This window comes from Anas acuta, chromosome 14 (genome assembly GCF_963932015.1).
Source record: "Anas acuta chromosome 14, bAnaAcu1.1, whole genome shotgun sequence".
Taxonomy (NCBI): domain Eukaryota; kingdom Metazoa; phylum Chordata; class Aves; order Anseriformes; family Anatidae; genus Anas; species Anas acuta.
In genome coordinates this window covers 4,410,066-4,436,126 of record NC_088992.1, presented here as the reverse complement: position 1 = coordinate 4,436,126, position 26,061 = coordinate 4,410,066, and the positions used below count along the sequence as shown (strand labels likewise).

Sequence of the window (26,061 nt, the reverse complement as noted above, 5' to 3'; positions counted from 1 at the left end):
TTGATCAAGGACTCTTGATGCTGTGAAACAAATTATTCAAAAACTTGTCTGGAGACCTTAATTTGTGTCGAAGCTTTCAGAGGTCAACAGTGCTGGAGCCGTGAGGCTGGTCAATGAAGATGTATGCAGTGTGCCCTAAATAAATCCACCTGCCTACACAACTCACAGCAGGGTTGCCTCAGGTAGGCTGGGAGCTGGGGCAGCTCCCCAGAAGGACCCAATTTGCATCTTTACTTCACAAAGCTGCTCATTGCTACCTGGCTGGTATTTTTCTAGCATTGAGAGAAATGAGATTTCACAGAGGGTACCACCACATGAGAAACTAATGTTTTGCTGGGAAACTTGGAAACTTGGTGCTATGGGAAGTCTTTTTTTTTTCTTTAAAAAGAAGTTTTCTGCATAGAATTTTGTTTCTGCAACAGTATTTTTCAATCCAAGCACCCTTCCTGTAGGCAAAATAGAAATAGTTTAACTAAAAGAGGTGTAAAAACAAATGAAATTGGAGAAAAGTCCCTTAAGGAATAGCAGTTTAACTGAAATCAATTCCTCTGATTAAATTGGCCAAACGGGTTACCCAGACTTTAAAAGAAGGCTGCATTAATTTAACTAGGCAATAGTTAAGTTATATCTTGGAAGTATGTGGTATGTTGGTGTCTTAAAATGCAGAAATGACGTTGAACACCTGCAGATCTGCATGTCTATGCATACTGCTTCACCAAAGAGGCTTGCTGTTGTTGTTTCTTTTTGTTTTCTGTTTAAATGTAAAATGATTATATTTTTTTTAATAGCTTCAGGGGTGCAGGGGTTTGGGGAGGGGTCTCAGAGGAGTCCAAGCTTCAAAACTGCCTTTTTCTGGGTGGCAATTTCATGGAGTTTTTTCTCTTAAAACATTCTCAGCTCTTGTTCTGACACAGACATTGTGATTGATGTGCAGTTTTCATGGGATTTGAGTAAGTCTGATGATTTGATATCAACCTGAAATTGCGATAGTAAACACAGAATTGAATTTGGCTGCAACTATTTGCATCTAGTATCAGATTGTGGAAGATAAGTGAAAGTGAAATATTTAAATTCTTGAAGCTCTTTAATCCTTTTTGTTCTGATTTTCTTTCTTTTATATGAGGTTCCTTCAGTGTGGAAAAAGGAATACAAATATGAAATACAAATGTATCAAAATGCTAAGGTTAGTTTATTTGCATAAATGCTGCTTTCACTGTCTGCTCTAGATTATTTTCAGTGCAAATCACTGTTTCTTGAATGCGCACTGCTTATAATGATTCAAAAGCTATTATGGCTTCTGCTCTGAGGGATGATCTACTTCGGTAGCGATGCCCAGAGAAACATTCTGCTTCCTAATCATTGCTCAAAGGCAGCTAATTTGCAGTTCTTCTGGTGTCAAGGAAAATGAGACATGCTTGCTTCAGTTTTTATTTATCTGGGTTACTTGGAATAGGCAGAGCGAGGGAGGTTGGAGCTGCTGGTATGAATGGAGGGAGCTGCAGGTCCTTCCTTATCTGCAAGCTCTTTCCCTGGTATGGTTGTACTGGGATTGGGGGATGTTTGCATCTCTCCTCCAGGGAAAGAAAGGCTGTGGATGCTTCTGCTGTTATGCCCACAGCACTGCTCAGGTAGCAGCCTGGAGCCTGGGCTCTGGCCACGCTCAGGTTTGGGTCCACATCTCCCGAGCACGAGAAGGTCCCATCCTGGACCCATTTGGGTTTATTCCTGTTACTCCGTTTTCTTGGTTCTTTCTCTCCAGCCTCTCAGTCTATTATCTTTTTGATAAGGTTTTTATGAAGCCTTGCTTTGTCACAGCCCCTGTGAATCTTTGCATCTCCCTGTTCTTGGTCAAACAAGTCAATTCTGGTGAGGGAGCTGCACTTAATCACCACATAATGAGGAGATGTTTTCTGCCAGCCCGCTATGAGACCACTTGTTCACCAATCTGAAGAACGTAAAATAATTCCATGTGAGGGCACACTGGAAACTGTTTGAGATTATTTTTTTCTATTGTAAAAATAGGAGAAGATATGCTGGATTTCACACTATCTATGAGCCAATGATCTAATGTCATCTTTGTAGTGCTGGATTAAACAACAGCTAAGGTTATACACCTCCTTTCCTTATTTTAAGTGCCTTATTTTTCTTTCTGTCCTTATCAGATGACAGGCTTCCCAGGCAGGGAAAGCCATCCCCAGAGGCAGTAGGGTACTTGGGTTGATTTTCAGGATGGATGAGAAACTCCTGCCAGAAATCACCCTGTGTTGTAGAAATAAAGCCATCCAACCAAGACATCTCCTGGGTGCGTATTCCTATAGAAAATGGGTTCGCATACAGAAGTCAAAGGGATTTAGGTAAGAGCAAATGATCCTGATAATTCTGGTTTCTGTTTTCCGGATACCCCTGGCACACAGCTTCTCAAAGGGGCAGGCAAAAGGGTGCCTTTTCCTCTCCCATTCTTGTGACATGTGTGATCAATAAATGCTACCGGCTGCACTTCTAGTAGTTCAGAAAGGGGTTGCTTTTGATCTATTAGGGCAGTGGTACTTAATTAAAAATTGATTGTTAAGGGACTTTACTGATAAGTAACCTTTTTTTTTTTTTTTTTTTTTTTTTTTTTTTTTAATATCTGTATGTAACTTAATTTACACATAAAATTTAACCCACAAGCACTAAAACCTTTTTGCAAAGCCCTGCCTGGAACATAGCATGTTTTGTTTCAAGTTGCATCCACACCCTTCGGCCTTGGGTCAAGCATCCCCACTGCCCATGCTGCAGTCCCTGGGCACTTGGGTACCGTGCCACTGCCTGCTGCATGGGTTTGGGATGTATAAATAAAGCTTTTCTGGCTGCAGCTGAGTGTTAGCTGCAGGGTGGTTTTGCTCCATAAAATTTAGTCACCCCGTTGTCCTCCTGTGATAGCTGAAACCACAGGCATCCTGGAGGAGCTCCCCAGAAACACTACCTCGTGTTTTTCTACTACTCCTCTTTTCTTACTGCTTCCTCCTGCAGAGCTGCTCTGCTCCCCTGTCGCTTGTCCCGCTCCACTTACATCGTGGCTTTGTTGGGTTTATGTATATAAATATGCATATATTTTTACTATTTTGACTCCATCATTTTGTCTCTCAGGGCTTCAGTTAATACCGTCTTGCTTCTTACCTTTTATGCTCCTTCCATCCCGAATTGCTCAGTATATCACCGCATATCACCCTGTCACTCCTTGCCATGCCCATTTACTGCTGCCGCTGCTTCAAGCTGCGGCTCCACCTAAACAAGTGGGTGGATAAATTACCCGGAGGCTGCGCATCACACCCCAGCGATCCCCGGGCCCTTCAGCAAGCCACATATTCCCTGGACACGAAATGACCTTTTTCCTCTGTGGACTATGGACAATAAAGGAGGTGTTTAAAATAGAGTGGGCTTAAGGTGACAGAAAGGCAGCAGTGATTTACCCATGCTATCTACTTTGATTTATAATTTGTGGCTTCTCTGCTGGGGGGGTGAAAAAGGGTTGTTTTGGCTTTCCATTTCTGGATTATGGTGTGGAGGGTCAAAAGCAAGCTTTGACTTCCTGTGACCTGAAGTAACATGATAAGAGTTCAGGAGCAAAATGACAAATTACCCTTTAAAATGTGAGCAGATGTCACGGAGAGTAAATTGGGCACAGAAATTGATTTCATGGTATTTGCCTCCCGCGTTGAGGTAACGGACGGGGGAACTTATTTAGGCTGTCAGCAATTTGGGGCACCGGCTTCTCTCCCCAGACTTGCAAAATACCCCGTGAGTTTTGTATGCTCATGTCCTCGGTGCTTGGGAAGTGACACGCTATTGCTGCCAACAACCAGCAGCGTCATTAAAACGGGATAGAAATGGGTATTTACCATTCACAATTTGCACCACCATGCCCTCCTTCAAATAAGTTGAGCAGCTGCATTTCCAGGGAGAGCTGCTGATCTCGGTCAGCTTGATGTTAGCAGTTTCTGCTCTCTTAGTTTTCAAAAGTATTTTTCCTGCCTCGATCTCAAACACGTAAATAATTCCCGTAATTCTCAGATTCTGGAAAATGGAATCATCATCACTAATTGCACACTCCCTCTGCTTTCCTACCCAAAAGGTGCTATTTTTTTTGTAAAAGAAGACATTGGCACTTTTCTGTTGCAGTCAACAGCGGCCACAGAGGATGTTTGTGCTACGGTGTTACGGCAATCACAGCTCAGCAGCAGCTTTCATTGTCAGGCTGTCGACAATTCAGGACACCCTGGGTCGTGTTCATTTATTTCACTCTGGCATAATTCCCTTCGCAGAATTTGATACCGTGGCAAATGCATCTAGTTAATAGATTTTCTTAAGCAGATAAAATAGGTCATATGTTTTTAAATGGTAAAGGGTCTTTTCATTTGTTAAACACTGCTTCCTGTTTTCAGTCATTTAAGAGGATTTTCACCACACAAACTGATCCTAAAAACACTCCTCACATTATGAATTTATCTTTGTAACCGTAATAAAATCTTCATTTTTTGCTCAGTTTAACACAGCAGGCTTAAACATCTATTTAGCATGACAAGGATAAATCTGTGCTCTCTACTCACAAAATAGGTCAAACGTATTAAAAAGTATGCTCCAATGTCACTTAATCACCAGATACTACCTTTGCCGTAGTAAATACCCAGACTTCTTCAGGAGAAGAGTTTTGGATTGAAAAGTTTTAGAAGGGTGTTGTGGTGTTTGGGCCTTAGGGATGTTCAGGAAAAAGCCGAAATGAGCACAAGCTGTAATTATTCATTCTACAGGACTCTGCTGGCCTGGCAACGGGAGGGAGGCACGGGTTCATCTGCTGCACCTGAGCGTGGGGCACCAGAAATGCCTGCGGCTGCCAGGGGCTGGAGCTGTGCTAGGCGCCGTGATTTATACATCTGGCTGTGGATGTCACCCATTTGTCCTTCCTGTATGACCCCCACAAGCACAGTTATCTCCCAGTAATTAGGTCCGTGGGGCAGAAATAGATGTGTTATCCTGTGGGGTCACAACGCGCAGCTCTTGCCACACCTGGAGCTGGCCCTGATGCAGCTGGGAGCTGCCGGCACTTTTTGACGGCTGCATCCAGCACTGTGCCTGTGCAGGTGCTTCATTCGAAGCACACGGAGCATCCCATCGACTCAATACAGAGCTGATAAACACTTGTGCAGTAAAGTGCGTCGCAGTGCTGGCTCTAGCAACAAGAATCTCACTCCTGCCTCCGGAGAGGCATGAAAATTGTAATCAGATGAACTGGCTGTAGTGCAGCAGTGCCATTTGCATGTGTATGATGTTGTTTAACTTTAGCTGTAGTGTGCTCATTTTTGGAAACAGAGTAAATGTACTAGCAGCAGCTATTTGACCTTCTCCTGAAATCCATCGAAATGCTGCAACAGTTTGCTGGGGTGGTTGGTTTTGGTTTTAAAGAACTTCAACCTAGATGCAGACATTTGTGGATGCAGTGGTCCCTCTTGCATCCTTCCCCGCTGCTCTCTCAGCGCATGCAGAGCCACCTGGGCAGCTCCAAATCAACGTCCTGCATCCGCACCAACCTCAGCAGCTGAGCCCAGCTCTTCTGTCAGCTTCCCCACAGGGCAAGGTGTGGGGAGGTGGCAGGGACTCGCTGGGAGAAATGAACCTGACTTTGGCAATTAAGTTTGCAGCCGGCTTTGCAGTCATGGGCATGCACAACTGGAACTGATGGAGTTTCCTCTGCCTGCTAAGGAAAGCATGAAACAAATTATTTTCTGTCTTTGGACAGTTTGTAGTAGAGCCGTGAGGGACTTCTAATTGGAGAGCTAATGTGCACTTTCCAGTGATTAGGTAAACACATTTTTTTGTTATTTATTATAGCTTTTATTGCACGGACTCAACTAATTACAAAAACGTCCCTTGTAGAAACCATTTACAATTTTAATTCCAATTATTTTTTGATAATTCAGAAACATTTTTGCTACTATTCATCAGAAAGCAGAAAGTTAATCCATTCATTACCACGCTGAATGGCTGATTTAAAACCAACCATGGATTACAAAGTCAGACTGAAGGTGAAAAAACAGGACCTTGCTGTGCGGAAAGTTGAGGGGGAAATAGCTGTAAAAAAATACAATAAATCATCGCTGAAAAAAAATAAATCATTTGCAGAGCTGTAGAAGAAAGGCAGTGCTCCACCTGGAGTATGAACGGTCCCATGTTCAATGAGTCCTTTTGTAACGGCAGCAACGGAAAATCAGGGACATGCATTTGCCCAAAATATCTCCTCTGAAATAGCTGTAGGTTAAGGAAGCCTGTTTAGTGGGCATCCATTAATGTCAGATTCCCATGGACTTACACAGGGGCTAAAGGGATCTTGCCATGGATAAAAGCAGCAGCTCCGTCCTAGGGAAGCAGCCGTGGTGGGTGCCAGAGGAGGGAGCTCGTTGCTGCTGTGCCCAAAAGACACCACAAATCCACAGCCTGTCTGCTGCTAACCGTTGCTGTTATGTGATAGCTTTGCCAATAAAATGCTAGTTTTAACTCAAAACGTAAAAAGATGAAAAGATTCCAAAGGCCCTCCTAAGCACTGCAGGATGACAACGAATCTCCTCTGATGCCTTCCGCTCCAAAAATAGCAGCTCTGGTCCTCCCTGGTGCTCGTCTCCTACAGCAATGTGCTTTCAGTGGAGCTGTGCTGATATGTTTCTTTTAACATAAATGACCCTACTTTTTTTTAATGTACCCAATCTGGGAATTAAGCATCCAATCTGATTTCCCATTTGTAAGATGTATGCATTACATCCGGTGTTATTACACAAAGCTTCGTCTCTAAGACATGTACAGCTTTTTTCTCTGTTAAGTGATTATGCTCTTTGATACGCAGCCATATGAAATCCTACAAAATTTGCTTCTGACTCCCCCATTTTGTATGCCAAACTCCAAATTTAGAGACCTATAAAACTAATTTATAGGATTCCCTGTGAAAAGCTCTGATTTCTATATATAAAAATACTTTCAGAAATGTGTTCTTACCATCTCTTACCTTCTCCAAGCATTTACTTAAATACACTTTTCCAAAGATGGTTTTAACCGTCAGAAATGGATTGCTGCTTAAAATCGGCTCAACAAGCCGTGAATGCAGGTTTTAGGTCAGAAAAAGGAAAATATTTCAGTTGTGGAATGCTGTCCATCTCGCAAGGTAGGCAGCTTTGTGTATTTAATGGCTTCTCAGCTGGGCAGAGCTGGAACATCTGGAAGCTGTCTGTCCTGCCGGCAGGGCATGGGACACCGGGAAGGGTTTTCAGGAAACGAGGCAGAGCACAGGATGGGAGGATATGGGGAACATCATGTGGGAGCCCTTTGATTTGGTCTTTGAGTCCTTTAAAGACACACCCCTTGTTTTTCTTGCAGCCACTGTTATCAATGGTATTGAAGCGAGCTCCAGAAATACACACAGAAAGTAAAAAACTGAAAACAGCAAAACCACTTGGATGGCACCAGGCTCATTCAGCAGGAGCTATTGTCTCCCCCACCCAACATGAAGCCTTTCAAACATCCCCAGTCTCTTTTCTGGCATTTTAAAATTCAGCCTGGAGCAGAGTGCCACATCTCCCTGTTACTGGTGCAGCATCGCCCAGTTAATTGGGGTTTTTGCTGAGACAGAGCCTGATTTGCTTTCAGCAGCTCACAGTCTGACATGGTTGCTTTGGACCTTGTTAACATAAATCCTCCCTTGCAGCCTTGCTGGACAGAAAATATCAGATCACAGGAGCAAAATGCTCTGAGGCTGTGGGGTTCGGTGGCAGAAACCACAAAGGAAAGCAGGTCTAGCAGCTGCAGCAGAGTGACCCCGGCTGAATATTGGGCCTCAAAACCCACAGGCACAAAGATTTCCTCTGGGCCAGAGTCCGTGCTGAGCTGGCATTTCTGCCTGTACTGTGCTGTGTCCTGGCAGACTGCTTGCTCCCTTGTGGATGTGCAACTTTTCTGAAAATGAGTCTTTGACCCAAAGCGGTCTAGGGAAAAATCTTACCTTTTTCCTTCACCTTACTCTGAAGGTGGAATGAGGCTAAAACTGGAAAACTATTAGCTCAGTCAACTCTTGGAGCTGCAAACTGGTAAATTGAGGTTGAGTATTGAGGGGTATTTTCTGGAGGATGCTGGAGCCATGAGAGACTTTGTTCTAGGAAGCCATACACAGACTGGATCATTCCTGGCAGCTGATGAGCACAGAAAGGAGGAAAAACAATTAATAAACAAAGCTGAGATGTTTTCCAGCACTTCTTTTGCTGTCTCAAAGAGCCATACACAGCAGTGGATATGTTAAATGGCTTCCAGAGGCCAAGAGCAACGTGCAGCTCTGGACAAGGGATGTGGACCGCTAAGAGAGCAAATACTGGCCAATGTGTTGTCACCTCTTTGGAGAGCTGCCACCCGTTGGAAAGGCCAAACTGCCTGAATAAATGAGTAAAAGCAGGTAACACGTCCCAGAGCAAAGCACATTGGATGTCTTTGCAGGACAGTGGGAGGATTTGTGCTTTTTGGCAGTCTCTGCAGGGCTGTTTGCTCTTCCTGTCTCACCAGCCTGGGCATGGCAGCCTGTGAAGCTCTCAGAGCAACAGCCAGGCATCAGGAAAAATCCCTCAGTGCTGCTAAGAAGTAAAGTGACCAGCACAGCAGGAGCTGGGGGGCTGCACACCACTGTCCCAGCCGACCAGGGAGCCTTGCTGTGGCAGCACTTTGCTGGAGAGGCTCCATTTGCTCCCTAACTAAACCCCACGGTGGACAGTAGGGCTCTTCAGTGCTCATCATTAGAGATGATTACTCTGAAAAGAACACCGTGTCTGAGGTCCACCGGAGCTGGCAAGGCTCAAAGACCCTTTCGGCCCCCTGATGTTTGCCTGGAGCATTATTTTAGCACGCTCCAGAGGGACTCGGCAATGCTGGCTGTTAGGGGAGCAGCACACAGGGAAGTCGTATGATTTCTGAGAGCTTCTAGTACTCTCCTGGGAAAAGGGAAACTGCACCGAGGCTTGAACCAATGTGCACTTGATGAGCAGGCTGATGAATGCTCCCGATGCAATTCCGCATGTAAGAAACCTGGAGAGCAAGGCTCCACAAGCAACAGCTTCACAACTTTTTATTCCCTGCCCTAGAGTCACTGTCATCTTAAAATTCTCTACAAACATGAAAACAAATCATCCTGTCAAAAAATCATGCATTAGAAACAAATTATGCTCTCTAAAAGCATCTTGGCAATATAATTGATAAACTGCGAGTGTAGGAAATAATTGAAAAAGTGGGGGGGGGGACATGCAGGATAAATGACTAAAATAGGAAAATAATGAACACGTGTAAATAAGAGCCACAAACAATAAATATAAATTATGGCGTGACAAACTGTAAATAATCAGAGCATTTCAGGCCTGAAATGTGATCCCTCTTCGGGGAAAACTTGTGTTGGTAAATCTGGAAAAGGCTGCGAAAGGAAAACGAGAAGAGACGCGGTTATCAGGGCTCCTGGAGCTGGCAGGTGCGATGGATTAGCCCTCAGATCCATTACTCAAAACCTGCGCTCGCTCTGTGGCAGCACGGTGCGTTACCGGCCCTCTTCCTACCTCCACCCGGCCATACAAACTGCCCTGGCAAAGGCGATGCCACCAGCCTTTTGCACCCCGCTATAGAGAGATTAAAAGAAGAGGGCTGACATTTATCTTCCCTGGTTCAGCCATTTAGAAAGGGATTTTGATGACTGTTGTCTCCTGATTCACCCCACTTTCCCCTTCCCTCCCCGGTGTCTCCGTGTCCATGTGATATTCAGAAATAAATGACCACTGTCCTTAGCTTCTCCTGCAGGTGCACGTCAAAATGGCTGTTTGGTTACTGTGAAAGATTTTAACCCACTTCTTTGTTTCCAGGGTGTGGGAGGTGATGTCAGATGGATGAGGGCTGGCAGATCTGCTCCCCGGCCTCCTGAAAGCCATGGTGAGGGAGGGGAGGCACTTGGTGGTGGAGCTATGTCGTGGTCTGCGGTGAGGGGGTAATAGCAAGAAGAGAAATGGCATTAAAATGCAAACTATTGGCAGTGGTGATTACTGTGGATAGGCCTCTTCCATTAAGCAGCACAGAATCCATGCCTTTACGCCTTATTTCAGCTGTGATTGCTCCCGAGGAAAGCTCTGGTCACAGCCCATCCGACAGGGCCTTTGAGCAGAGCTCAGTGTGTGGTGCTGTGGGTAGCAGAGGGTGGCTGCTCGGCCTGTTGTCCTACAGCCATGCTGGCACTCGAGTTTGGCCCAAAGTGCTACAAAACACTGCCAATTCAACTTGGTGCTGGGGCTGTACCAGTCCGGCCTGGTGTCGGCGATGGCTGGCGGTGTAAAACAGCAGTGAGGTTGCTGTCAGGGGCCTGGGAGAAGGGGGGAGAAGGTTTGAAATGCTGTGGGGCAGACGAAGACAAGGTTCACCCCCCAAAGCACGTAGCATGCAGCAGCCTGAGAGCCCCGGCAAGCTGATGAAGTGCCTTGCACTGTGGGGTCAGGGGGAGATAGGGCAGCCAAAATGTCCTGATGTTAATGTAACCCTACCAGCAATGGTTTGGGACATAGCCTTGCTCCGGTTTAACAGGGGGTTTCATGAGACTCAATTAGCAAGGTTATTAATTAATCAATTATGTAAAAGAGATGAGCAATCAGATATCCTGTTCTACAGTGATACAGCTCATTGTTAAAACTTAATTAACTCATAGGCTTGGGGACAAAATTAAAAAAAAAAAAAAAAAAAAAAGAAACACAACAAGAAACAAGGGAAAAAAAACGACCACCTACTGAAGAATCAGTTAGGAGAGAATGAGTTCAAATGAGGCTGGAAATTGGCCTTGAGACCAGACGGGACCTCAGCCCTGCTCTAAGAGGAGACAGCATTATGTTAGGTAGTTTAACAAACAGCCTGATGTTCCTCTCTACCACAGCAACCAGCTGAATTAAATTGCTCTCTCACTTGCCAGAATAAATTTATGAGAAGCCCATTTGTGTAAATGGATATACTGCCCACCAGTCAGTCCTGGCCGATGCTGCCCTTGGGGTCAGAGGCAATGACTGGGGGCATGGTTTGCACCCCAGATCCTCTCCCTTAGCCAACACCACTGCAGCACGAGCCAGGGAGCAGCAGCGGCACTGTCAGGCAAAGGTGCCAAAAGCAATGGGAATATCGATCTGCTCTAACAGCCCTTTGTAACCCACCGTATTTCAATGGCCTACATTAATCTGTGGAAAACCTACATCTTGTAACTGACGTCGTTTTATTTAATTTTACTTTAGGCTAGTAGTTATTTAGGTCAATTCCTTGCCACTTGTGATAAATTGACAAGTCATCTGTGATGGAGCAAATCCTTGTCTGGGTGTTCCTGCTCCTGCAGATTCTTACTTGGCCATATTTGTGTTGAATGATTTTGTGATATTCAGCATTGAAAAATCAGTAACAAAACCTGCAAATAATGTCAGTTTAGGTAATATGTTTTCAAAGCATAAGCCAATGCATTTCTGGACCTTTCTTCTAACAATATGCTCTGGGGTGGATTTTCCCATATTTAAGGGCCAGATTGCAAATGTATTGGCTGGGAATGGAAGTGGAGTCATGCTCCAGCAATGATTTTTATTGAGTAACTATAGATGGGGAGAGGCAGTTACTACCTGGCAGAGACCCTGCATTTTAAGTTTTCTTTATGAACTCTCTCTCTCCCAACTCTTTAGCATGGGATTGCAGGAATTTATAGTGAGCCCCGAAAGAAGTTGATACTTGAGCCCAGTAGCTGCCAGACACCATATTTCTTTCTAAATCTGGTGTCAGCAGTGGGGTTTCTTGCCGAGCTACAGCTGGAAGGGTGGCTTCATAGGCATTTAAGGCACACATTAGAGCTTTTTACATACCTTTGCCTCATTATTGGGCTGATATAGTGCTGGTAAAATCTAAATGCTCTTACCTTCCTTCTGCACTGCCACTGTTTCTTTTTTTTTTTTTTTTAACCTAGCTTTCAGGGATTCATTTCAAGCAGTTACTAGCTATTGCACACAGGGGACAGGAACAACCCAGCTCAGAGCAAAAACCTGCCTCTGCGGTTTGTGGGTTGTGATGGACCGATCCTGATCAAGTCAGCAGGAATTTTCCATTGGCCTGGAGAAAAGTAGGATCTGTCCTGAAAGCATCCACATTCAGTGGGGCTGTTATTCTCATTCTTACTTATGTAAATCTTTGTTTTACCCCTTATTTTTTTCCTTCTTCTAAGACTGCATAAAGCCTGCTGCTCTTCACACTGCCCAAACCCCTCTAGAAAAGATGGTCCTGCTTCGAAGGTGGGAGTGCTCAGAAAGGCAAAAGCTTATTAATAACACTCTGCCTCCTTTTAATCTATTTGAAAGGCTGTACAGTGTGCAAAGCTGTTGTGACATTATTTTTTTTTTCCTTTTTAATATCTCACGGTTTGATTGTCAGTATTTAAGACAAATGAAACTAATCATCAGCGAAGGTACTGATGCTAAAGATTTATAGCTTGTGTGGCTTTCAACAGGAAAATCCATGAGAGAGGACTGCGTGTGTGCATCTGTGTGTAAGCACGCATCTGTCAGGGGAGTTTTCAGAAATAAAACAAGTATGGTCATTAGCAAAACAATATTAGGAACATTGGAAAAATATTTATATGTTGGAAAGTGGGGGGAAAAAGGTTATTTCCTTGTAACATTTTAATCTTATAATTTGTCTCGTGTGTCCCTTTTCACACAGAGGTATTACTTGGAGGGACTCGGTCATCCTCCAGGTAAGAGCTATCCCTGCTAATTTCTTTACTTTAAGGCCAGACTGACCTTTTATCATTGCTGGAGAGATGTTTCAGCAGCAGACACTCTTCAATATCACTTGGAAGGCAAAGAGTGTATCCCTTAGCTGGGAGTTCATGAGAATTAGTCCAAGATTAGTCCAAAATGGAAAAGAGAATCATGGAAAAGCTAGATATAGAACAACGAACCTTATCAAGACATGACAAGAGGGACATAATCTGCTACGAGTATTTTAATATATGAAACCCAAGGACCCAGTCACATCATTTAGCCAGTACAAGTTGTTACAGAAGAGATTAGCAGCATACACGTTATAAAACACCAAGTCAACTTTCTATGGGGCATGTAAGAAATTCCCAGAAGTAGATATCCCAAAACAGGGGAGTCTGAAGACAGTAGTCACTGGAGCAGGAAGGTGGTCACAGGAGGGACCTGCTGGTTTTCTCTACAGGGGCTCCCTAGGGATGGCAGTGATGGGGCAGATGATGCTCCAGCTGTTCTGGCATATTTTAGCCCTGGCCAACACTTCTCAGGGCAGATGACCCAAAAACAGCATGTATGAGTCTATAAACTTGTATATAGATGAGTGTGTGTGTGTAGCAATGCATGTGTGATACAAAACAAGGCTTGCAAAATACCTGCAATTTTGAATCTCAAAGGGATTTGAAAAACAAAAACAAACAACAACAAAACATACCCTCCACTTCATTAGCAGCTCACACACTTTTAAATTTAGGGTTTTGTTTGTGTGTTTGCCTTCCAGCCCCCACTGTCACAGAGTCTGGCATCTGGTGCAGCTGAATCACTTAAACAGCACTTCAAAGAGTCTCATGGGTTTTGGAAAGGGAAAAGCTCATTGCTTCTCAAGAGTCAGGTAAGGCAGCATACTGGAAAGTAATGTGGGTTACCAGTAGTAAAAATAAACTAATGAATGAGATCAATTTAACAGAAATTTAAGGTACGTTCTGGGCAGTTTCTGGTTCTAGATGAGACAGCTCAGCCAACAGCTTAAGGACAGACGTTATAGATCTATTAGATGAGATCATAATTGCATTAATATTTGAAAATGTATTTAATTCTTTCATGTGGTACTTTAATATTAACTAAAATATTTGCACATACAGAAGAAAGGTGATAACGTTTTAAATTCTGTAATTAGCACTGTAATAATGTTACCTGTTTAAACTTAGTTAATAAACTGGAAGCCAAAATTTAGTAACAGAGTCACAAAAACTATTTATAAGTGAGAATGGCTTCTCCCCAGTTGTATTCAATGTTTTTGTCTTCATTTATACTGTATATAACAATGTGAATGTGGCTGTGTTTATAGAATTGCCCAGAAAACCTTCAGAAGAGATATAAAAATGTGATTTGCAAACAGGGGAGGAAATAACCCTGAAAGTTTCCCCCACCCCCTTCTACAGCTAGTTTCCTTAAAGAAACAATTTTAATTTAATTTGTAAAGTTCTGGTTTTGGTACAGCTATTGCTTTCAGTTTGGTTTCATTACTGCTTTTAAAATACAGCTTTCTAGAGACCTTACATTAACTTCACAGATTACAGCTGACATTGAACAGAGGTAAAAGGTATAAACCAAATATAAAAGACCATCCATTTCCATGCATGATTAAATGCTGACTCAAGGTACTGCTGTATTTTTGATCCCCAAAGTTTAATAAAATTTAAGACAGGCAATCAGGAGTCGCAGACAAATTAAAATTTATTGAGACAGACAAAAATGCAACTATTTCAGACTACAGTTAAGCATTTACAGTTAACCAAAGAAATATAGCAAAATGTTCACATTCCACTTAACTCCTTATGGAAAAAGCATTCAGAATTTACTATGCAATTCTACTTACTATGATAGTCTACATCCATCTACAGTAGGGACATCAAACTGAAACACATAATATTTGGATCTCTCCTTACAGATCTACACATTTAACAGTAACGGACATCAACAGCATTGAGAAAAGTATAAAAAGACCAAAAACCACCTACTGTAGAAAGGGCTTTTTGATGTATAGTAACTGTACAAAGCAGTCTATGTATTAAAGGAACTTGAATGGCGTACAGAAGGGCCTGCAATAAAAGCCAACAAATGTAGGAAGCTAAGCTCGGGCGATCTGGTGGTCTGTATCGAGTGATGACCTTAGATCTATGTCAGTTGCTGCTTGAGGGGAAAAATGCTACAAAACTTCTAATATCAAAATATTCCCATGCCAGAAATGTACACTGAGACTAACAGACTAGGCTGGAGAGGCAAAGAGAAGCATTCACTAACAAACAGTGTTGTTTTAAATATAAACTTTACATTTTCAATATAAACTGTAGAATAAATATTAAATAAACATTTCTAACGGTTTAAAATAATAGTATGGAACAGCTTAAAAAGGGCAAAAAAAAGGAAAAGGATTCTTTGTGTTCACAGCAAAGTCTAGTAATGACCCAAAAAACCCAACTGTGCTGAAATCTGAACTCAAGGAGATTTTGATTTAACCACAGTAGTTAAAAGGACACCTTGAACCATAAAGCAATGCCTAACAGTATTTCATAGTCTCTAATATGAAAAGAAAATGAGATTAAAAATTGGTTTGTGTCTCTAAAAGAACGGGACAACTCTGATTCCATTTTTCACAATAAGAAAATATTTGAAAGGTCAATGACTTGATTCAGATGGGAAGTTCTGCTTTGAAAAAGAAAAAGAAAAAAATAGAAAGAAAAAAGAAAAAGCAAGAGGAAAAAAATAAAAGAAAAGAAGAAAAGAAAGGAATTCAATTAAGCCGCAAGCAAATTAAATCTTTTACAAAGCATGAAGAATGGAAGGGGCTTGATCCAACAAAGAACTGGTTCTTGGTAGAGTGGCTGGTTCCTTTTAAAGAAATAAAGCATCTTCTTAGAGGAATGTCTCAGATTGGACACATGTATCTACATTATATGAGTGTACATAAATATACATATATACACAAATATGTATATAAATGTACACAAACGCACATTTTTATATAGCCTGCAGTTCCCCTGACCACTGACCAATGCCAGTGGATTTCAGAAGGGCTTTGTTAAATAGCTTTGTAGTTCTTGGTAACATGCTCAAAGCAAACCGCAGTCTGAGCTGCCACTCAAAGCACAAACATTTGTCTGACGTCTGCCTGACAAGGCTATGACACATTATTATTTGATATCATTCTCTTTAAACTGTGCTATCGCTGTAGCCTACTGAACATAGCCCATAAAATTGTATTTTCCTGATGCTGGCCCGGATTCGGAAGACCAATTGGAACAGGTAACTGAATGATCACCTGGATAGGGGCGTCGACACGAACCCAGGCCTGTGGGGCTGTGTGTACACGTGTGTGTGTGTGCAGGCTTGGTATTTGTTCCCAGATCATTGATCTAGAGAAACAGAAAATGAAAGAGGAGACAACGCCTGAGCCCCTGCAACATGTGGTGTGTGAAAGGACTGCCTTTTCTGTATTGCTTTTCCACTCCCATCTGAATGCAGAAGTCCTGCACGGATGGGGAGATGGGCTGCAGAGCCCTAACAGGTTTTTCAGTGGGCATTGGCTCTGAAGAGGGGTGAGGACCAGAGCTCCTGGGACAGCATTTCTGGAAAAGTGACTTCTGCCATCCAGCACGGTATGTCCCTGCTTTCCTGGCATAAAGGAATTCTCTGGAATATCTTTTGACTCCATACTGTCAGCACATCTAGAGCCAACATTAATTCAGAGGAAAAAAAAAAAAAGTCTAATTATTTCTCTGTGTAATAAGCACATTTTTCATTCTGCAAAATAAATCGCAGGCAAATCATGGGCACTGCTAAAATACTTACAGCTGCTTCCCAACCCAGCAGCTCAATTATGGTACCCAGAAAAACGTTCAAAGCTATGGGAGTCCCACCTGCTGGACTGGCAAAGAGCTCACATGTGCTGTCTTTCCCTTGAGTTTGAAACCTTGAAAATGCCTTGTCATGTAAGCATCCACACTGAAATATTTACACGATTAGGGCTTTCATTAAATGCTTCCAACCAATGTGGCCCTTCCTGCAACTTCTCCCAGCGAGAGAACTGGCTCTAGCACACTGCTAAGGGCTGCCACACGCCTCCCTGGTGGTCGGTCACCATTTACTGATCCTGACCTTGAGGAGAAGCACCAAGTGGCAGCCTCTAATCATGAAAGCCACAACCCAAAGAACTCACACAAACACACATCCAAGTCACACAGCCAGAGGGGGAGCCAGGAATGCTCTCAAAGCATGTGCAGACCGCCCAGCCAAAGTTATATACTAGCCATCTACAACCAAAAGGCTTTTTTTTCCCTTTAGAAATATCGATCTGCCAAATGCACTCCTGCTGTAACTCATCGACATCAATGGGCAGCATTTCTGAAAAACCGCAAAAATAATGAAAGGTCACCACAGTATATTCTTGCATCAGAGAACTGCCATGGGAAAGGACACAGCAAATAATTTAATGTCAGTGTGCTGTGATACAATTGTAGAGCTATAAATACAGGGATGATGCTGAGGGAGTCACAGATTGTGTTTTAATACTAGTCTCTTTTACGTGTGTATTAGGAGTGTGCAGCTTGTCACACTGAGCAGAGGAGTTAAGATTTTGAAACACTCCCACTTAAAGTTGCTATTTTAAACAGGCCAAATAAATATTAACCATTTAAATTATAGAAATGACAGCTTATTACTTTTGATGGTTAGTGTCTTTGAAAGCTATACAGCTTTGCAATGAGGGATTGCTTCGAGTAAATAAAGACCAGACAGACTCACGGTGTGTGAGCTGGGAGCAGAGGCTGCCCGTGTGACATTAGTGCACTTAGTGCAAATGAGGTCAGACAGGAGCTGAAGAATGCCTGTGGAGGCAGTTATGTTGCTATAGATTGATGACACTCTTTGCTCAAACACTTTGATAGTCAGACGGACTCTGTTCCCTGCCCACAGGGCTCAGTCCGTGATAGCTGCAGGTTCTCAGCATCTCTCAAGATCAAGGCCATGTTGCTTAACCAAAATAACGCTGTCAGAGAGCTGATCTATGCTCCAGTGGGTTTGGTTTTCAGCGTGGGCTGGGCTAAGCCTGTTGGACTCATTCTCAAAGAATGTAAGAATAAAATCAGCACCAAACCAGAGGGTTTCTTTCTGGATTAAGCCCCTGGTGCTAGGAAGCCAGAAATCAGTATCCAAAGAGACTTACCCTACAAGAACACAACAAATATGGAATAGAGAAGGAGACGCCTACTTTTCTTTTTTCATGAAAGAAAAATTACTGTTTCTGATATGATCCAGGTAACAATTTATGATACCAATTGTCTATGTTTGATAACAAGAGAAGGGCTCCTAAACCTTGTGCCAGTTTGCTGAGCCCCTTCTGTGATTCTTCTTTCACACAATATATTTCATAAGCTGTGCAATTGAGGATTAAGACATGAAATGTTTTTGAAACAAAATTCATTGCCCCTGTGGATTAGAACAAAAATCCCCCAAACCAACTGAACAAAAGCTGAATTCCAAACAGTCCTCACTGGAAAAAAAAGAAAAAGAAAAAGCTGTCTTCCAAATTAAAGAGACCATACAAAATTAAACTCAGTAGAGAGGGAATATTTGTGCCAGGTACTCTCAGATACAATTGCAGAGATATGATGTGACTTGCAATATTGTGCAAAATGTGAGTCCTCAGAATGATGGGCACTACCATATATAGCCAATTTCATCATCCTTATCATCATCTTCATCTTCGTCATCTTCATTAGCTGCTCTTACATGAATCTTCAGTTTTCCTTCTTTGTCTTTTTTTGCTGCTTCAGGTTCCTCTTCCAAATCATCCAGCAACACAACAGATCCACCACTGCCAAAATCCCCTGAGGTTTCCTGCTCTTCTTCTGAAATAGGTAAGTGGGAACAGTCATTTCCTCACATCCCATTCCCTTGTTCTTCACTACCCTTGCCATTCAAGCCCATTTGCAGTGTTATTTTTAAAATTAATTCTCTTAGCTCTTCTTGAAAAAAAAACTCTAAATTTCAGTTTTTATTCTAATGGGATAAATATATATATATTAATTTACTCTAAAAAATTTACTTGCTTGAAAAATGATGCATTACCCTACACCCAGATGCTCAACTGATTTTGAGGTGAGTATTGACTCAGTTCACATGCATGCAGGCCAGAAAAGAATTACTCATTTGCGAATACTTTCAAGGCATCATGACTAAACAAACCAGGCTAAAAATAATCCACAGACTGATTTTATTTAAGTGCATAAAACATGCTTTGCAAGTACACCTATTTAGCCTAACACCGCTGATTCAGTTCTGGGCAACCCAGACCTTCTAGGTCACTCTTTTTTTTTTTCTTTCTTTTTTTTCTTCTTCTTCTTCTTTCTGGAATTAGAACAGCTGCATCCACAACCATCACTAATACCCAATACCACTAAAATCTTGCTTGTGTAGGTATAAGAGCTAACTGGCGAGTTTACTATTGTACTGTCAGCAATTTTGGGGCTTCATTGCTAATTCATAAAATTTTACAGATTGGCCTTCCTTTGTCTGGAAAGACATTGTTCATGATATTCCTGTCAATGTGTGCTCCAAAGTATACAGAACAATACATTTAATAACCTTGTATAGCAGTCCCATAGCCTTAATTATCAGTGACTACATATCCCAAGCTGGCAGCAAAAACATCTTATCAGTGGCTATTGCATGCTTCCCTCTGCTGTAGCCCCTCAGCCCAAAGGACAAAGATGTGTATATGGGCCCATTTGTAATATGAATGGGAAAATAAAGGAGCACGCTGAACACTGGTAGTTATGTTTCCCTGTTGTCACTTGTGTTATCGTACTTCATCTTACAGCAATGGCAGGGCTTACAACGATGTTAATTCCTTTGCTATCTGAGGAGAGACCATCATTACTCACCACAACTAACTGTCCCTTGTTTTCTTGAGCCAGCTATCTCATTCCCGTACTTATCCACACACCAGCACTGCCCTGTGCTGCCGTGGCACTGAGTGGCTTTGTAATAACCTTCCTCATTGCACCGTGGGATGAAAGCACCTGAATAAAATATAAGGTATAATCAGTGATACAAGCCTCTATACAACCAAGCAGGCGTATAGAGTGTTATGAACTTGTCTCTTAGTTACATGAAGATCTTCACAATGTTGGCAAGGAAGTACTCGTGATTATCTGGTGCCTAAAGGGGAGCAGAAATTATATATGATTAACTATTTTCAGGCACCCTGGTCACTGCACAGTGCATGAATGTTTGTGATAGCACATGGAGGGTGAAGGCATATGCTACTAAAGATAGGTTTTGTCTGTCTCTGAATGATTGATATTCCCCAAGAGCCTCTTGCAGATTTAACTCTGGGTTTTAAGCTTTTCTTCCCAACTGGAATATTACCCCAACTTCATTAATTCTTCATTTCCCTTCCATTTGCACTCCTTCAGTGTTTATCATACAAGTCTTTCCACAACACTGTAATTATCCCTGGAAGGTATCTGCCATCTGCTTGCTATTCATATTAATCGCAAGCACAACTTCTGCCTTACTGAGAGTTCCCATGCATAGAAGAACTAATGCATAAGCTTTACAGAGAGGGACAACGGGATCTGAAATCCCTACGTCTTCAGCTTTGAAGCCTAAGATTTATCTCAGAATAATACCAATACAGTTCAGCCCTGCAGAATGTGGTTCCTTCTGGCTTCCACAGACAGGCAAACTCTCAGGAGGAACCCGTGTTATTGTTCCCACCACTTTCAGCAGGTACAGTAAATGTACTTCAGTATGAAAAGCTCTCTTGTCCTTTGAGACTAGTTAGCTTTATTCCCAGGGGAGGTCAATACAGTCATTTTCCATTCTTTGCCAATTGCTTCAATTTGAAACATGGCAGAAACCCACCCTTGCCCCAAATCTCTTGTCTCAAATGACTTTTGAGAAAGCGTTTTCTCCTTTGTCAAAGACACCTGTGATTTACTGGTCACACAGTAAGTTTTTAAACTAGTTCCATGTGTATTGCATCTCTTCAGACAATTCATGTGTCAAAGGGTCTATTTCCACTACATTTCTCAAAGAAAAAAATGAGTGAGAAGGTGCTGCCCAAATGCCATGAAATTTTCTACAGAAAATACATAAAAGGGGACGTCAGTCAATCTCAGATTTATATATATATATAATGAATCCTTGAATTTCCAAACTCATTGTACTACAGAACTTTTCTAGTGTTTAAATGCCAATAATGTAGTTATGGAAGATCAGAATAGAAATCTTTGAACATCAGCAGAAATCATATATCTGATCAGTTTTGGAGACCACTTTACTTTCATTAATGAAAGTATTTTAAATAACTTCAAAGCATGGTCTTATGGTTTGTTTGCTTATGGGAACCACCACTATATTCATGTGCAAGTGAAAGCACAGTGACGACTACTGAAGACTCATTTTTGCTATTTATAAAAAAAATGGTTCATCGTGCACATGTATTCACCTTTGCAAGTTACTGCTGAATGTTTGATCCCTTATTTCTGTATTCTTTCATATTTGTGATCATGGCCTCTCTCTGTTAAACACTTCAAGTGTTTATCAGACAATTCAATACCTTGGAAAAAGTGCTCTAGTGCTGATTTTCAGCTGGTGGAGCTCCCCTGCTATATCAGTTGTGCATCTGGCTCCAGGGAACTACCAAAAGGGGAACCTACGTGGCTTCACAGCGTGAGCAGAGAATGGTCTCTGTATTTTAAATTGTCTCATCCTTTCTCTTTTCCTTGGGCAATGCAACCTTTCCCTTCTTTGAAGTAGGCCTTTTCACATAGTTTTACTGCTTTCCTTGTAAGGTATTAAAATGTTCCATGCTGACAGTAAAAGCCATAGATTAGAAAAAAAAAATACGGCCCAGGCTCACTGCCAAGATAACTATGTGTGGAAAGGATTCACACTTTGGGTCACAGTGTGGAGTGGAAGGTACTTCTCTTTCTGCAGGGGAAACTTGTGCTAATTTGTATGTGACACTGGAACTTTAAATATTTAGCACATTAGCGTCACGGTGTTTGCCAACCATCAGGGAGAAGACTGCAGCATATCCTTGTCAGTGTGTCAGGTGCAGGTGATAATCCGGTGACAACAGAGAATCACTGGAAGCAAGTGTTGCATAGAGTGATGGTTCATCCTGTAACCCCCCACAAAATCAGCCTCTGCATGCATTAGAAATAAGCTCTGCCTACAAGTTTTGGTGGTATGGAGCATGGCATCCGAACACTGCACTTAGCAGGGACATTTCCCTCTAGAATTTGGTTGGGCATCTGAGAACAGCTGTGCAGTTTGGGAGGAGAAAGGAGTTCCCATTTCCCTTCCCTTCTATGCTTGTGCAGCCAGCACTTCCCCACGTGTGTGGCCCTTTGTGGTGGGGGCTGCTGCTAGAGCAGCTTCACTATTCACCACTTCACAGCCTTAGTTGCTCCCCACTGACTTCCTCGGGCTAGGGAATCATGCTTCCCCTGTCTCTCTCTGTCCCCACAGTATTTAATTATTCCCTGCAAACTGGAACAGCGCTGCTGAATCTATATCCTCTTTATGGATCCAAGTCTGGGTCTCTTAGTTCTGCATTCTTTCCTTATCTATATAACACTCCCCTTCCTCAGAGGACATGGGGAGAATAATTATATGCTAAAGATAGTGAAGCACACAGGTAAAAGCTTGACAGAATTAAGTGCTAGCTCCCTGTATTAGCTATTATACCAGCTGAATTCACAGGGCTGATATAGAAGAAAATAGTGACGGGAGCAGAAATTTATTACCTTAGTGATGTGGGAGTAGCATTATCAGGATGCACAGTTGTATGCTCTAAAAGTACACTCTCTGCAGTTAATTGTACTCTAGATAAATCTGGTAGGAAAAGATGAATAGTGCTGTTTACTTTTTAATTCAGTCCCCTGGGATGCTAGACTCTATTTGAAAGTCTCCGAATTCAACATATCTAATGGCAATTGCTTTGAAGTACTTTGTTGCAACTGTCATGTGTGTTGAAAAATATATAGAGAACAAAATATCAAAAGTCATCATTTTTTATCAATGGATACAAGTGAACAGAAATCTTCCTCATGCACACTGTCCAGACTGTAAATGCTGTTCTCTGTATGTCAGGGACAGAGAAGGAAAGAGAATAATTAAAGCCTAGTTTCTCTGAAAATATTCATCTCTCTTTTCAATCTTTACTCTTGCTACAAGCAGTATTTTTGTCACGTGTATGTTTGGTTTTCCATTTGCATGACTTTTCACTCAGTCAAGAGAAAAGACACTGTTCTCTGCTGTATAAATAGCCATGAGATCAGATTAAAACCTCACAGAGAGGTGTCATTATGCAGCCAGACTTTCAAGGCAGGTGAAGCAAAGAGCTCTTCTCCTCAATATTTTCTAGCTTATTGAACAATCTATGCCTGGTGCTTCTTGATTTGTTGAGCTTACCCACTTTTACCCTTTATTTTTTTAATACAGTTGACTAGGAGTTATTTGTGGTAAGGGACTGTTGTTACTGCTGCAACTTTGTCATTTTGCTATTGTGATCAGATCCCAGTGACATGCCATACAGCTGCCTGCGTGTTGTACTACCTGCAACACCGTCATTATTTTTCCCACGCACTGGAACAAACCACTTATGTTTCAACCTAGATGACATTTATTGCATGCAGCAAATAACAGCAAAGCATAAAATAAATATGGGATAGCCAAAGCTATCTATTAGGAACTGGGCTTCTTATTTTTTCAAGTGGCTTTGGAAATCATGAGACTCATGAGACAGAGCACACAGTGGCTTCCTCCACCAGGACGCACGTTTGAGCAAAAATGCAAAATGTTTACTGAATGTAGCACACACACAGCTGAGCGATCAATCCTCCCTTCACTCCCACTGCTAGGCACAGCAGGAGCTGCAACTCTGAAACATCTTAATCTTTATGCGAACATGCTATGAAAAGATGATGGAACTAAACCATAATCCCTGTAGCCTTTGGGAATATTTATTCTCATTTTAAACCAAAGAATCCAGGCCGGGATTGTTTCTAAGGTATCTGAACCTGTAGTTCAAAGCACTGGCTTCTGGGTTTGGTAAAGAGGAGCTTTGCAGAAGTGCTATTCACAGGGTCTGCTAATGAGCATCTAGAAACATCAGAGTACAACCTAAAAGCAGCTTCAGAAGCAAACTGAAGCCTGAAATGCATTTCAGCAGAGCTGCCATGCGCTCTCTGTGCCACAGCTCGTGATGCTGGTGAGAAGAGGTTTGGTTTGAGTGTCATATACACGGAATACACAGTTATACTTTAAAGTAGGATTAGGCAAAAGTGACCCCCAAGGCACATATACATTGCACCGTGACTGGAAGAAGATATGAACCCATTGGCTATTCACCGTGGCACCTTCCATCAAAAATGGGAGGCTTTAGTGTGAAGCAACTTCTGTGCTTAGTGCTGACCTCCCAGGTGATGAAGGCAATATTACACCCTGCTCAGATAAGGCTTTGCATTTTTGAGAGCTGTAAATTAGTTGTGAACCCATTGCCATGCTGACACCTGTTCTGTATGTTGCTATCTCAGGATTTGTTTAATTTCATAGTTTCAGGCCTATACTCTATGGTGCATATTCCTGATTCAAAACATTAGTCTCTAATTGAAAAACCATTACTGCGTATAAAGTTACAATAATCACAGAAGCTTTAATTAGTTGAGTAAATGAATGGCAAGTAATCGAACTTACCCAGCAGACTCTTCCCTCTACTTAGCTTTTGAATTCTATTCATTTCGTTCTGGCAAGGAAGGCCTAAAATATAATGGATGAGAATCAGTTTCCAGATGGTACAGGACAGACTCTAATGACTGGCTTCACTCCTGACATGAAATGTAGACTACAGTACACCTGGGAACGAAAGAGGGCCATATGCTGGTACTGTACTGCAAAACAAATTTATGTCATTAACTCTACTAATTAAAAAAAAATAAAAAATTGCTACATACTTTGAGATAGTGTTTGGGGGCCAGTTTCATTGTTAAATTGTTTTTCTTCTTTTCACCAAACTGATATAATGCCAGCTCTCTACTTTTTGATTTGCTTATAGACTAATTTCTGCATTAGTAAGAGAGTAAGTTCTTGAGCTTTCTACAGCTTACTTCTAGACTGTGTGCCGGCACTTATTACTGCTTTGTTTCTGCATCAAGGGATGCTAATATAGTTCATCTGTGACATTAAGCATAGTTACACAATGCCCTTTTCACACCAGTGCTAAAGACAGGAGCTTTGTAGTGTGGCTAACTACCGATTACAAACCTATCCCTGCAAGCAAATCAATCAAAATTTAAGCTTGGGGAGACCCAAACAACTTCTCTTTGTACCGCAAATTGTACAACTCACCACCTGGCTTCTGGAAGCAGTAACACCACTCATTGTTGGAAAGCTTTCCATCTTTGAAGGAGTCACAGGAGTTGAAGAGAGGCTTGACACATGGCTCATACTTATCAAGATAAATGGCACTGATCTCTGAGGGATCCAGCAGCAGGTCGTAGTTCATGTCAAGTTTGTTGAACATCCAGCCTAAGGAATCCTTACAGATTGGTAGGATGCTGGTGTCAAATCCTGCAAGAAGACAGGCAAATATCCCCAGCTGAATACCAGCACAGGAATCATTGATAAGCTGAAGCCATTCTATTTTTTTTTTTTTCTTTTTGGCTGGACTCTGAACATTAACTGGATTTGTCCAAAACAGAACAAAATTCTCAGGCTGAACTGATTCAGTAAAGCTTAACACCCAAGCATGGTGGCAGAAAGGAGCACTACTCCTATGCTTTAGGAGCTGCAGGGTAGAGAGGGCTGAGATTTGTTGCTGATTACTGTAATTCAAAGTTACTTCTACTCAAAAAACACCACACATACATTTCTTTTTTTCCCCCCCTGTCCTCAGTCCAAGGGTGTTGGCCTTATTCTCCAAAAAATGAAATGTGATGAGATCTGCCTCCACTCATTTTTCAAACTAGGCTGAGTCCAAATGCAATTTAAATCCTGTTTCCAAGGCCTGTTTCTGGTTCCCTGATCAAATTCTTTCCTCACATGCTCTCACCTTCTACTTCTCAGCCCAGCTTTTCACTCTTCAAAGCCCTGCCTCCCGTGGTGGACAACGAGAAGCTTTGATCTGGATCACGTACTGTTGTGGAGGGTCAGCGGTATGAAGGGAGGAAGCATCTCTCTCACT

The 26,061-nt window shown here is 42.1% G+C and overlaps 1 protein-coding gene and 1 long non-coding RNA gene across 2 annotated transcripts in view; one reads left to right on the top strand and one right to left on the bottom strand.

Moving 5' to 3' along the window:
- The first annotated feature begins 2,178 nt into the window (after positions 1 to 2,178).
- Positions 2,179 to 5,400, top strand: LOC137864328 (uncharacterized). The gene is made up of 2 exons (XR_011101419.1): positions 2,179 to 2,354; positions 4,791 to 5,400. It is a non-coding gene; the product is annotated as an uncharacterized lncRNA (long non-coding RNA).
- A 9,122-nt stretch (positions 5,401 to 14,522) lies between these two features.
- Positions 14,523 to 26,061, bottom strand: part of SPOCK1 (SPARC (osteonectin), cwcv and kazal like domains proteoglycan 1) — a 286,277-nt gene continuing 274,738 nt past the window's right edge. The window contains exons 8-11 of the mRNA XM_068698036.1: positions 25,227 to 25,448; positions 24,576 to 24,638; positions 19,748 to 19,885; positions 14,523 to 18,712 (exon numbers count right to left, since the gene is read on the bottom strand). Coding sequence (XP_068554137.1) covers positions 18,522 to 18,712; positions 19,748 to 19,885; positions 24,576 to 24,638; positions 25,227 to 25,448 — 614 coding nt within the window. The 3' untranslated portion in view covers positions 14,523 to 18,521. The remainder of the gene's footprint in view (positions 18,713 to 19,747; positions 19,886 to 24,575; positions 24,639 to 25,226; positions 25,449 to 26,061) is intronic.